General features: G+C 33.0%; 1 protein-coding gene across 1 annotated transcript; it reads left to right on the top strand.

Moving 5' to 3' along the window:
- Positions 1 to 440: 440 nt before the first annotated feature.
- Positions 441 to 14,389, top strand: LOC124534444 (putative inorganic phosphate cotransporter). Its single transcript, XM_047110325.1, has 11 exons — positions 441 to 743; positions 6,385 to 6,509; positions 8,113 to 8,292; positions 8,795 to 8,933; positions 9,587 to 9,807; positions 10,599 to 10,748; positions 11,159 to 11,291; positions 12,210 to 12,334; positions 12,856 to 12,975; positions 13,516 to 13,678; positions 13,909 to 14,389. Exons 1-10 carry the CDS (start codon positions 710 to 712, stop codon positions 13,675 to 13,677), a joined length of 1,389 nt encoding a protein of 462 aa, XP_046966281.1. The 5' UTR covers positions 441 to 709; the 3' UTR covers position 13,678; positions 13,909 to 14,389.
- Positions 14,390 to 14,995: the final 606 nt, after the last annotated feature.

The raw sequence follows: 14,995 nt of genomic DNA on the forward strand, positions 1-14,995 counted from the left end.
TTTAAATGAAGATTAAAAAATCTACGCGTGACATAAGTGCAGTCTCTCATTATTGCTATTGCTGGGCATTCAATGTCAACACCTCGCGTGTTTCCACAACGCTGATTTATAATAATTTCCTACGTGACTTAAGACGATTTAATAATATCGAAGAATTGATTTAAAAAATACATTGTATGCAGTATTCTTCTATATATTCATTTACATATTCTAGGTAGATTTCGTCTACGTACCACCCACAGATCGTTATAAAATATTCTGCCGGCAAAAAGTAATACCTAATGTTGTATATAATATTGTAGTAATGTATTACAGTATGTTGGTAAGCATTTATCACAGTGACGTATGTATTTGCAAGTGTTCATACCAATTTTAAATCAAGTGTAGTGTAGTGTTTCCTTATAGATTCAGGCTTAATCAAAACAAACGATCTCGTGAGTACCCAACCGGGTGGTCATGCACAAACCTTACTAAGAACAAATCAAATCCAGTTTAGATTACCGTCTGTTATCAAGTTATCGGAAATTAATCTCGTCCGAGATAATTCTTGTATCAATACAATGTACTAAGGAAAAATGTTAAGGCTACAGAGTTAAGACTAAGTGTCCGTGCAGAGCGCACGCGCTACATTATTTACCTTTTTTTATTTTAAATATCGATCATTTATTTGTAATTAAGTCTTAAAAAAATAGTGTTCTTTTTTTGAAAAATGGCAGACGAAGGCGTTACTGTTAAGAAAACGAGTGAGTTATATATCATTGTTATTATTATTTTAATTGATTTTATCGAGGCATAAAATATTTGAAATATTATAAACATAAATTGTGTTTGTATGATAGAATTATTCAAGAAACGGTTTATGGATATTTTCAAATTAATTATGTTGTGTGTTATACTTATTACATTTTCTTTTTCTTAAAAGAATTTGCTTAGCTGTTTCGCGCAAGCCAGTCTGAATAAATAGCAAATGTTGTTGTATTTCAATTAAAAGATGCGTGAGTCAGTGTTGATAACATCTTAGTTCCCAATGTTGATAAACCTTAGACGATATAAAGGATGAACGATGGTTCGAGTACCACTGTCTATGGAAAGTGGTGACCATTTGCCATTATTAATCCCGCAAACTATTTATTTTTTCAGATATTTTAAAATTTTGGCAGACATTAAACCAATATTCAAAATTCAAAGATAACTAACTTAGTTATTAACTGCCCCAATCCCAGTAACTACAGTGATAAACCCAAGTTGTTGTACATTGTACGTAGCTTCATAAAACTATTATGAAGTGAAATATCGTGAGAAAGCCTACCTGTGTCCATCATCTGGAACTGACCAGCATAGTTGAATAAGCTCTGATTTTTTTTCCAAAAGGAGATAGGGTCTTGGTTCAGAGGCTACAAGGCGATGCCAAAATAATATATTGTCTCAGAAGTATATTTATCTTAGATTATCTTTTAGTTTTCCTTTGATTAATTGTAATGGAATAACTCTTAATGTATTAAGATCTTCTATTCTGGTCGCACTTTAAATTTTCTAATCTTATGTGTGCGTGAACAAGATCCTGTTTTTCAATCTAATCAAACTTTCAAATCGCCTTCTTCACAGTTATAGTACATAAAAAAACCTATCACAAAACAAATTAATTTGTATTCTGCATATTTATATTTGAGTGCCGATACGTGTCTTATAATGTATTTTTATCAGACACGTGGTTATTTATTTTTATCGCCTTCGTTCCAAAAACATTAAATGCCATTCATACTGTTTTCAACATCGTTAACATAAAACCAAAGGAAATACAGACGAATTGATAACCTCCCATTTTTGAAGTCGGCTAAAAATAATTTAGGATTTTATGTCCCGTCATAATTAGAATTCAAATCCTTATAACAACAACAACAGCCTGTAATTTCCCAAGGCTGGGCTAAAGGCTTCGTCTCCCTTTTGAGGAGAAGGTTGGAACATATTCCACCACGCTGTCCCAATGCGGGTTGGTGGAATACATATGTATGTGGCAGAAATTCTATGAAATTTGTCACATGCAGGTTTCCTCACAATGTTTTCCTTCACCGCTGAGCACGAGATGAATTATAAAGACAAATTAAGCACATGAATTAGCGGTGCTTGTCTGGGTTTGAACCCGCAATCATCAGTTAAGATGCACGCGTTCTAACCACTGAGCCATCTCGGCCATCCTTATAACGCTTGAAATATATTTGTAAATTTATAAATTTAAACACTAGCTTCAAAGGATACGTCCAATGCGGAGTGACGTCTAATGTGCCTCTTATGCGGCTAAGAAAAAGATGTTTCTGTTGTTCAGAGGCCGTAACATCAATTTGATATCTTGTAGGAAAGTGATCAATATTTATACGATGTGTATTGAAAAGAGAACGCTTTGGTGTATCTTATTTAATTCGACGTCTCTTTGACCGTATACCGAGATGAAAAATAAAATTCGATCACATTACATCGAGTTTCAGTTTTTTAAACGTAAAGGTGTCTACTAAGCCTTTTACCGGTATATGACAGCTTTCCCAACGTCGTTCCAAAGGTCTTAAACCCCTCGTAAGCAGGAATAGAAAAAATCAAAAAAAAATATGCTGCAGTGAATGTCTTTATATTTATTGAAAATGTATAAATTTTGTGGATGGTAAAAAAGTGTTCTGTTAGTTTATTTTCATTCGTGTAGTTTTACTTCGTTGTCTCGTGATAGTTTCAAAGCCCTTAAAATAACAAACAATACTTTATTGTAAATCTATTATAAATAAGATATATTTTGTTATCACTGTCAGCAATTTAACCATAGGCTCGTAACAATGATAAAAACAGATTATATCTCAGATTATAAAACAAAAAGCAGGTGGAACGCGCATAACTTTAAACAAATCCTGAATGTCATAAATGTACGGATTCTTTATGCAATGGCAATTAAATTAATTTTATAAATTATTTACGTACAATAACAATTTCAACTGAAAATATTTTGTATGTTAGGGCTGTTTTAACTTTTAAGTTTCCATTTTAATTTGCCTCGTTCTTCTGCACTGATTAATCTGGCACCCTAAGATATATACATCAGCTTCCAATCTAGCTGATGGTTCGGTTTTGATTAATGCTGATGTTATTAAGCGTCATTGTACCGTCACAAAACCATTGCTCAATTGACTCTTAGTTTAAATGAAATCAAGGAAAGGTTATTTATTTATACCTACGTTAAGGAATTGCTGTTACATTGTAACTGGTGTTTAGAGTGGGGGGAAATACCAGAAACCTCGTTCGTAGGAACTTTACATTTTACTATTACTCTGAATGAGGAAATTCTAGTTTTATTTTACAAGTTTTATACAAATGTAACGCTTCTTCTCTCTCAGATTCTCAAACTACTTTTTCCATAGTATCAGTGTCTGTTGCATGCTCATTACTAAGGGGATTTGTCTTCTTAACAATGCACCCTCTATACAATGTTCATCAACAGCCTAAAATATAAGTAGTCATCATCATCATCATCATCTTTCTGCCCTTTTCCTAATTTTATTTTGGGTCGAAGTAGCATGTCTTCTCCTTCCATACTTCTCAGTCAGACGTTATCTCACAAGTAACATTCTTTCTAACCATATCTTCTTTAACATAATCCATCCATCGTTTCTTGGGTTATCCTCTACCTCTATATCCATCCACATCCATGCTCAACACCTTCCTTACAACATGGTCCTCATTCCTTCTGATAATATGTCCATATGTAGTCATCTAAGAGTTTGCATTATGACTATAAGCCCAAATTAGCTCTGAAACGGCTGGACTGATTTTAATGGGACTTTCAGGAGCAGTTAGCTGATGTAATAAGAAGTAACTAGACAACAATAATAACTTTTTTGTAAAATTCCTATTCGCAGGAAATCGTAGGCACAGCTTGTATTATCTAAAATGTATTTTTGTGGTCTTTACTCCTACACGTCACTATCAAACTAAGATATCTTGTATATCTAGTATATGTATCTTAGTGGAACATATGATTACATTATCATGCAGTATTTAGTAGCTAGGAAGTACGCTCTTGAGCTGTAATACCTCCTTCAGAAAATATGTCAATAATTTCAGAAGATACATTTGCCACACTTTTTAAGATATAGTTTTATCCGTCAATGTTATTATTATCTTTATCGACGATTTCAACAAGTCCAACTGAATCGAGATAGCTGGTACAGATCCGTCAAATGTATGTTAATAAGATTAAAGGAAAATTACCGAGTTATATAAATTAAAGAAATTTCCTCAATCAAATGAATAATTTTCACTACGATTAATCCACATTAGAGTAATTTCATTACTTTTTTAAGAAAACTAATTTAAAAAAAATGGATTAGAAAACAATCGATATTCTCAAGAAATCTTTCAATCGAAGATTATAATAAAACTGATCAGCAAATTAGTTCAAATGTTTCTATATATATTTTAAATTCTTACTACTAAGTATTTATTAGTATAGTCTCGTCTTTCATTTTGTCCGAAATGTTGAAATTTGTAAAAATAATGCTTAAATTACCTATTTGGACGTTAGATAATAAGCCTGTAGAATGTTTGCTTAATAGCGTAATGGTGATGTAAGGAATTTTCAATATTTGTCACATCACCAAGGTTTATGGTGGGTGGCTATTCGCGCAATGTATAACCTAGGAGCAAAAGAATCGTTAAGAAATAAATTTAAAGAAATCAAACCTTGGGAATGAAACTTTCGTTTCCCGGCTATTTCGTTTCATATTAAATTGTTTATATAATACATGAGACAAAAAGACCCCGCTGAGTTTCTTTCGCCGGTTCCTCTCAGGTGAGGGTGTTTTCTTTTCCGAACCGGTGGTAGGGTTTTAATTGACCATCAATAAGAAAGTGTAATACTTCTATATAGAATAGGGTAATTTGAGTTTGGTGACCATTTACCATCAAATGGCATATTTTTCCATTCACCACGTTTTCATAAAAACAGACTCCACAGTATTTTCTTATTATTGGTGTTATGTGTAATTACAGTCATTAATTTGTTGTTGTTTTTATTAATATAGTAGATAATATTTTAATGCATATTTGTTACGCATTTGTGTATGATCATAGTTTCTACTTTGTGTTTATCATTACCTGTATTGACCTGAATAGATTTATCTGTGGTTGACGTTATATGTACGGAAATATTTCGTTAGTAATTGCTGAGCGTTTTAGCCGTATACATTATATGTCAGGAGGCTCATTATACTCATTAGAAAACAATGGAAGCTTCATCAATATCATATTTTACGATAGTATAATGAATCAACAGTGATTAGTATAATGAATCGTCAGTTAAATATTGACAAAAGGTCTAGTCATATTAAGTAAATAAGACTGGTAGATCCGAAAAAAGTTGTCAGATTCGAACCCAAAGCTATTTCTTCGTTACAATATTTCAGCTTTTATGTTTACAGTATCAGACGTCTATATATATATAAAAGAAAGTGGTGTTAGTTTCACTACTTATAACTCAAGAACGGATCAACCGATTTGGGTGCAAATTTGTGGAGAAGTAGCTTAGAACCACAAGACGGACATACTTTCTATCCAGTTCGACCGCGTTTTAATGAAGTCAGTTTAAAATATGAAAAACGCACCTGACATGGAACAACAAAACACAAATAACACAATATAAAGAACTTAAAAAATATATCAGTTAGATATTCTTGTATATATTACTAGTAGTAGTAGTACTATAATTTGTATCACCCCTTGCGAAACCAGGGCGGTTCGCTCGTTATATCTATATTTAATGCTGTAACTTAGTTTATGATGCTTCCTGGAAATTAATACTTGGAGGCTCAACTAAAATATCATTAATACAAATTTAAGATATTAATATATAAGACGTCAGCTGAATTGAAGCCTCCTCTCCCTAAGGAATTGCCGAGCTATTCAAGCCATGCTGAAAGTGACTGAAATATCAGATACACACAATCATAATGAAGGTTTCCTGACGATGTTTTCCTTCACTACCGAGCACGAGATGAATTATAAACACGAACTAACTAAGTGAAAAGTGAAAATTGCTTGCTGTGAATATATAACCGGTAACCCTCAAAAGTTCGCAGCGTACTGTAAAGGAAAATTTCATTATAATCCGCTTTGTTAATATTTCGAGTGAATTCTTATTTTAATTAAAATTCTATTTATTTTAAGAATTGGATAATCAGCCATAAGTATATACATAATTGCCGTTGTGCAACACTTTTAATCAACATTTATTTTAAATATTTTATTTTACGTTTTTTTATTTAATTAATTTATTGTTACTCTCTTAGTTTTTTGTGACTTTCTATATTGTTGTTTGTGGTGTGCAATAAAGTTTCATTATTTTTATAGCGAAGCTGCTTGGAGTGCGTCATCTTCAAGCGGTGCTCCTGTTCTTTGCAATGCTCATCGCTTTTTCGATGCGAGTGAATGTGAGCATGGCAATCGTCGCTATGACAGACACCACTCAAGAAAACGTAAGTCAAATATATATTAATCTAATATTTAATATTTAGATGGCCCAGTGGTTAGAACGCGTATATCTTAACCGATGATTTCGGGTTCAAGCCCAGACAAGCACCACTATATATGTATATAGTTTATTGTATATGTGCTTAATTTTATTTATAATTCATTTCATGGTCGGCGGTGAAGGAAAACATCGTAAGGAAACCTGCATGTAATTAATTAGTCCTAATTTCATCGAAATTCTGCCACATGTGCATTCCACCAGCCAGTGCAGGTATTAGTCATGAGTTGACAAATATAACAAAAGATGCAGCAAAAGTTAGTTATAAGAGCATTGATGTTGCATTTTATAAACATAGGTACACTGTGGAAGTAATTAAGGCTATAGATGTTAATTATCTTTAAATTTACTTAATGGAAGAGGAGGCCTTAGCCCAGCAGTGGGAAATTTGTAGGCTGTTACTCACTTGGAGAGACCATCTCCAAACTTCTAAACAGTTTTGTTTTTTTATCAATAACCAAAATATGTCTGATATAATGTCTGACTGTTACTTGAGATTCGCTAATATTGAGGTGTTTGGAGCTAATAACACCAGCTGGCACCATTGTAAGTGGGTGAATATATTCGATAAATTTTAATACAGCATATGAATAATTTTTCATGATCTAACTCAATGTTCCACGACTTAAAATCTTCAATACCTTTAGGCGTTCTCGGCTTATTTATGTATTATACAATAGCGTACGTTTACGTAAATCGATAAAGATATATATTTCAACAAACTCAACGCATTTCACTTCAGAAACGTGACTTTTAAGATAACGGCCCAATAAAAATCAACATTAACGATAAAGGAAAATCAAACACTTGTAAATTTGATTGATTTCAATCCTATAGACAATTCTACGAGATATACCATTTGATTTCTGTCAATGAAACTCATGTCAGAATGTTATGACGTAAGGCGATCGGTTCTATGACGTCACAGGATAACACGTGATTCTTTTAGAGCAGATATTGGCAAAACAAGATACACAAACAATTTTTGGCATTGAAAAATTCCAATCCATAGGTTCGAACTTTAGTTTTCAACTGGAATCAAAATGTAAGGCATTGAACCATTATGGGCATGAGGGATCTATAATATCTTCATGGCGATAACAAAAATGGTTGATACCAGTCTTAGAATTGGCTGGCAGAAAATGCTGTTATAGCGTTAAGTTCCGCTCTTTGTACATGTTTTATTTGTGCAATAAAGCTGCATGCTATTAAAAATAAGAAAAATAAAGATATACCGGTTACAAATTTATATTTTTGAATCGGCTCATAAAATCTTTTATCAAAATTTTTCATTCAATTAAAAAAGTAAGCAGAGCTTAAGTATTTTTAGCTGATAAAGAGAATCTATATCGAAAATGCAATTTCGCGCTAAACGTTAAAAGACACTTCTTTAGACGACACACTAATTTGATTGAAAATTAAATTTTTCATAAATAATTATTTTATAATATTGCATTTAAAAAAAATCAATTTCAAATTTCGTTTGTTTTTTAGTAGGATAGTGTCTAAAAAGCAACAACAATATAAATATACTTAAATTTCTTTTTTAGTCATTTGACTGGAGTATGCAGATTCAGAGTGTGATATTATCATCCTTCTTCTGGGGCTACGTGATACTTCAAATCCCTGGAGGCGAGCTGGCTGCCAGGTTTGGAGGAATGGTGCTGATCATTATATGCGTCGGTGTCAATTCTGCCGTATCGCTATTAATACCTACAGCATCATATTATGTGAGTATCAGTTATGAAAAGAAATGGGTAAATAAAATTTTGGCGAGATGGCCCAGTGGTTAGAACGCGTGCATCTTAACTGATGATCGCGGGTTAAAACTCAGACAAGCACCACTGAATTATCTTGCGCTTAATCTGTCTTTATAATTCATCTCGTACTCGTTGGTGAAGGAAAACATCGTGAGGAAAGCTGGATGTAACTCAACGAATTTCAGCCTTAAATGCATCCACCAACTTGTATTGGAACAGTGTAGGGAATATGCTCCAAATCTTCTCAAAAGCGAGAAGAGGCCTTAGCCAAATGGGAAATTTACAGGCCGATGATGATGAAATACAGTTTTGGAGTATATTATTATCGCCAATACGCTTCATCTCCGGTATATATTATGTAGATTTACATAGTCAGGTTATTAAAAATTGTCATCGTATTTAATGTCAACATTTTCTCGCTGTAATAAAGTTTCGATTTTGTCAATCGACTAACACAGTAATTGATTTCAAGGGTGGATGGCAAATCGTGTGTGCCTGTCGCGTACTACAGGGACTCTCTCAAGGGTTCCTTTACCCTTCAGTTCACAATCTGATTGGAAAATGGGTGCCTTTGGAAGAGAAGAGCAGATTGGGCACATTGATTTACGCTGGTGAGTTTTTTTTTATGAACTTTTTGAAAACAATTTCAGAAAATAAATGCATTTATTTTTAATATACATTCGATATAAAGAATTTAATGGATTTTTTATTTATCGTTTAAACTTATATTTATAACATTTGAGAAATTTCACAGTAATTATTAACGGTGTTATCGACAATTCGATGACAGACCGTGACGATCAATAGCAGGGGCAAATACTATATATTTTATGTTGTGTGTTTTATTATTAAATTATATCAAAATTTCATTTAATTATTGAATGTTTCATTATCACGTTACAAAAACGAAAAATTTCAATTTCCGTAACTATGACATGACTAATTAATGTTATTTTGTAATTTATTTAATCAATTCCAATTTCACTGTTACCTCAGGCTTAATTACCTATGTTTCATACTCAAATCTACGCTATTTATTAGCATTTTTTTGTTTAATATCTGTCAATAATTGCAGTCGTATTATACCTTAGAAGGTGGTTGGTAGTAAAGTTAGTTTGTATATGTGCTTTTTTCTGGTGATATGTAAATACCTTATTTTAGGGATTTATAGAAACTCTATTCCAGCGTTCCTTTACTGGAGAACTGACGTTTTCAATATAGTCGTTCATGACGTTCTGGATTTTATTAGCAGCCATTTTTACAGGTGCACAACTAGGAACAGCTCTCCAGCTCATGGCTGCTGGGTTCATAGCTGATTATTGGGGATGGCCAGCAATTTTCTACATCGGTGGTGGACTAGGTCTTATCTGGACGGTCGCCTATATCTTTCTTGGAGCTGCCTCACCGAGAGATTCTAAGATGATTGGGGATGAGGAAAGAAACTACATCGAAAGCTCATTGGGTCATGTTGGGAAGGATCAAAAGGTATTCAAAGCAAGCGATTATAAATAAATATTGTCACAAATTGATATTGCGTAAAGAACAAAATACCAATTTGTAAATGTCCTACTTCTCTTGAAAGGTTTGAAGCTCATTCCTCTACGCTGCTTTAATTTGGGCTGGTTGATACACATGTAACAGAACTTCATCGAAAACACATAGCATTCCATGGAACACTTTTCATTTTTGCCAAACATGAGATAAAATGAAAACTTATCATAAAAAAATTCAGTTTTACTCGTCCTTGAATCTGTATCTGTTGAATTAGATTTACCGATTATATCCACTAGTTCGTTTGAAATGGCTGTATTAAAAAGAGGTTTTATTTAATTATCAAATTCAGAAAACAACTGAGCAATATCATTGATCTATGACTTTGCATTGTTTTTCAAAATTTACATTCTATTCTCGGTAACAAAGCCCAAACCAATGTAAGTTTGATTCAATTTGCTTCATTCACTGTTCGTTTGTTTTTGTTGTCTGTTTGTATAGTAGAACACAATACATATTTGATTTATAATGATTACAATACCTTTTAATTAAAAAAATAAACGATTATTAAAATAATATTAATTAAATGTAGACATAAAAATTATTACGTTTAAGTTGGGTTAGGGACAATTTAGTTCTTAAAGTTAGTGTGTATTGTTACGGTATGCAATGATTAATATTTCTTATAGTGCTAATATCGATGGCCTTGGTGATAACTTCTTATCAAAAAAACCCATTTTCCAATCTGTAATTTTATTCAAAAAAAGAACTGATGCTAATTTCAGAAACTGCCGACTCCGTGGAAAGATATATTCACGTCTCTGTCATTCTTCGCTTTGATTATTGCCCATTGCGGTCAGAACTGGGGTTTCTGGACTTTGATGACTGAATTACCATCTTACATGAAACAGGTTTTGGGTGTGGATATAAAATCAGTAAGTATTGTTTACTACAGTTAAACCTAGAATATTTTATATGTGTCATCGTAAGATTACAAAATTCGTTAGATTACAATCTGTCTCATCAGATTGCAAACTTAGCTTTCGAAATATTATGAACCGTGCAATGTGCTTTATTTTTCGCTATATTGTAATCTATCGATGAGAAGCGGTCAAATTGTGAATTCATTGAAAATCAGGAAGAACTTTCGACAAATGACAATTTGACCCGGGACAGATTGTAATCTAACAGTTAAACTTCCTTTACAAAACTTATCGCTCCAAAGGATGTCTGTGAGAGACCGCAACAAATGATAATCCTTTGCGCACTATTACCCTTTTAACATCCGTTATTTATATGAAGTACAATACATTTTTTGAATAAATACATTATATTTTGATTGTAGAACGGTGTCATGTCAGCTTTGCCATACTTGGCAATGTATCTCCTGAGTTTCCCGATTGGTTTTATGTCTGATTATATCTTGAAGAAGAAATGGCTGACGATTACTGCCTGCAGAAAATTATCCAATTCTCTTGGTAAGTATCAGCCAGTGTAAATACCACAGGACTCCCAAAGGACCTCCTTATATTTTTAATCAGTAGATTTTTATATTTATATTACAGCAAATTTGGTCAAAGGGGAATTCATCCCCTTAAATACAATCGACGACCTCCGTGGTCGAGTGGTGTGTATACCGGTTTTCATGGGTACGCCACTCCGAGGTCGCGGTTCAAATCCCGGCCGAGTCGATGTAGATTACCATTAGTTTTCTATGTTGTCTTGGGTCTGAGTGTTTGTGGTACCGTCATTACTTCTGATTTTCCATAACACAAGTGCTTTAGCTACTTACACTGGGATCAGAGTAGTGTATGTGATGTTGTCTCATATTTAAATTAAAGTATAATGAAGCTTGTCCCATGTTTATCTATTTATAGAATTGTTCATTTTATGGATTTCATAGTAAACATCTTGACTTAATTGTGTTAAGTATTATATTTAATCACAAAGTTCGAAATACAATATTATTTATATACTTAGCTTAAATTCACTGAAATGTTAGTGGAAATGAGTTTATTCCATTTAATCAGCATTATAGATTACAAACTGTAACCATTATATGATAGATCTTGACAATTTTTTAAAGATAATGAAATATCAACAACTCTGTTGTATATACGTTTGCAAAATGTTACTTCAATGTCTGACAGTCTCTTGACAGTTTGTAAAGGTATAGATCCTGACAGTCAGGGTTCAATTGGTCATGATTATTGCATTTTTCATTTAAGAAATTCGAAATTTGAAATTCTACTAATAGTCTTGAAAGTTTGTAAAGTTACTACATCTATGTCTTGGAAATCATGTCAAATCGTTATCACATCCCTATTCTCTGTCCGGTCATATGCCATTAATAAAAAGTGCATATATCTCATATGTGACTTTATTAAAACTTTCAGGTCATTTCGGTCCAGCAATAGCTCTGATAGGCCTGTCCTATGTCCCAGCCGGTTCATTGGCGTTAGCTGTCACACTTTTGACTTGCGTTGTCGGTCTCAATGCAGGTCACTACACCGGTTTCTTGGTAATACATTTTTGAAAATATTTAGTAATTTCTCACTTGGTGGTAGGGCTTTGTGCAACCCGCCTGGATACCACCCACTCATGAAATATTCTACCGCTAAACAACAGTACGCAATATTGTTGTGTTCCGGTTTGAAGGATGACTGAGCCAGTGTAACTACAGGCACAAGGGACATAGCCTCTTAGTTCCCAAAGTTGGTGGCGCTTTGACGATGTAAGGAATAGTTAATATTTCTTACAGCGTCATTGTCTGGTGATGGTGACCACTTACCATCAGGTGACCCATATTCTCGACCACCAACTATTTCATAAAAAAAAATACATTAGCTAGTCAAATTGAGCAGTTTTCCTTTTTCATTCGTTAGTGGTTATTATAAAAACAGCGTCTGATACTCAAATTAATAATCAACTATCAAGACTATGCAAAATAGCTACACTACACGACAATTTGTCAAATTATGAAGAACATTCATCCACATCTTTTAGATTAACTTTATTAATAAAAGCAACGTTATGTTTTAGTTGGTTCACATCGATATGGCGCCAAACTTCGGAGGAACTCTCATGGGCATCACCAACTGCATTGCGAATATAATTTCTATCATCGCACCTCTTGCAGCTGGTGCTATCATTCAAGACGAGGTAATATTCTTCTGTTTTGGTAAATACAAGTATCAAATTATAAGTGAAGGTATAAGACTTGTGACGGAGTTTGAGTCTTGTTCTACCAAACGGTTCTAATCATGCTGGCTGATTTACATCTAACCATCTTTTGCTAGATGAAAATCTGCCAGCCAGGTTTCGTCAGAATATTCTTTAGTGCCAGTCTGTTAAATATAAATTACAATCAAAATAATATTTATGTTTTCTAACCACGGAGTCATCTGGGCAATTGTTCATAGTACATTTAAGATTTACATACAAATAATGACCTATAGCAACTCAGTATCAGCAACGCTATTTTTGTTGTGTTCTGGTTTGAAAAGTAAGTGAGTCAGTGGAATACAGACACCAAGGACATAATATCTTAAATATTACTACCATTAGCACTTCCGAAGAATTGGCTATATAAGCTTTGGTTAATATGTCTTATAGTGTTAATGTTTGTAGTCAGTTCACATAAGGCACATTTGCTTGATTGTCAACCATTTCTAATAAATTATTATTAACTTTTCGTTTCAGAATGATCCAAACGAGTGGCGTAAAGTATTTTACGTGTCTTCAGGCATATACATTGCTGCGAATATATTCTTTTTAATATTCGGCACGTCTAAGACGCAGTCATGGAACGAGAGCAAAGCTACCAAAGACGACGATAAAATTGAGAATAATACGAAATATTGAGGTAAATGGAAAATTGCTTTTGTTTATTAGACGAGAGGTAAACATTTCTTAAAGATGTCACTTATTTGGACGCTTGTATTGTATTATCAATACAGAATACAGGAAAGGAGATTAATTGGGTATAGTTTTTGTGTGTCTTTAGATAGAAGTTTAAATTGACTTGTGGAATTTTCTTGGTGAAATTTAGATTCGGAACCGATGCTAAAATGGATTTTTTTTTCTTAATTTCAGTTAAATAGAAGATGAAACCATTTTAAGCATTAGTAAGCGCAGTACCTGATTGTATAGAAAATTAGTTTCCAGAATTTTAATACTTCTAGTCCAGACTAATTATACAATATGTGAGATGAGAATACTAACTGCATATCTGTATGTTTGTAAGTCTAAGTAATACCCATCGTTACATAAGTACAGTCGGGGTAAGAAAAGGTTCGACTTAAGATCTACTTTCGTGTGCTCAGTATGAGCGATAATCTACTTTACCGATCGAGAATGATATATTGCGTCGTAATGATTTAATGTTTAGATTCAAAAGGTACTAAGAGTTTAAGACTTGATAAAGGAATCAATTTGAAAACTGACGAAGGTTTTCTTACTGTGATCTGTACATAATAATCGTTAAGCTTGTATTGAATTTAATATATAACATTTACACTCGGCAGTGCCGTTCCTCGAAATGATCAAAATAACCTCACGAAAGCAGAAAATACAACAGCAAGTGTTGATTTAAATGAATTTTATTCGAATAAATGCTGGTTTTCTCACATTTTATTCTTCAACCACCGAACACATAATTAACTAAGAAATAACTTATCAAGCCTATGAAACCACTGAACTATGACGCTTATTATTCCAATATTAAAATTCGTAATTTTATTTCATTGTATATACATTTCTTTATATTTCTTATCTTAATTTATTGATGCGTTGGAAATTATTGGAGAATTATGCTAATAATATTTACCTTTATTTTTATTTCATAGATATTTTTTCAATTTTATGTTTAAACGGCTTTTAATTAAGACGTATTTTCAATTAATAATAATAATTGATTATTTAGTGTTTCGTAGCGATAAATTAAAAAATTGAGGATTTTTACATAATAATAAGCTGAGATGGCCCAGAAGTTAAAACACGTCTACTTAACCGATGATTGCTGGTTCAAACCCAGGCAAGCACCACTGACTGAATATTCGTGAGCTGAATTTGTGTTTATAATCCATCTCATTTTGAAAAATAAAACAACGTGAGGAAACCGGCATGTTTTAAATTGCATAGAAATTCTGCCACATGCGTCTTCCATCAACCCGCATTGGAA

The sequence above is a fragment of the Vanessa cardui genome, chromosome 12 (assembly GCF_905220365.1).
Source record: "Vanessa cardui chromosome 12, ilVanCard2.1, whole genome shotgun sequence".
In the NCBI taxonomy this organism is placed as follows: Eukaryota; Metazoa; Arthropoda; class Insecta; order Lepidoptera; family Nymphalidae; genus Vanessa; species Vanessa cardui.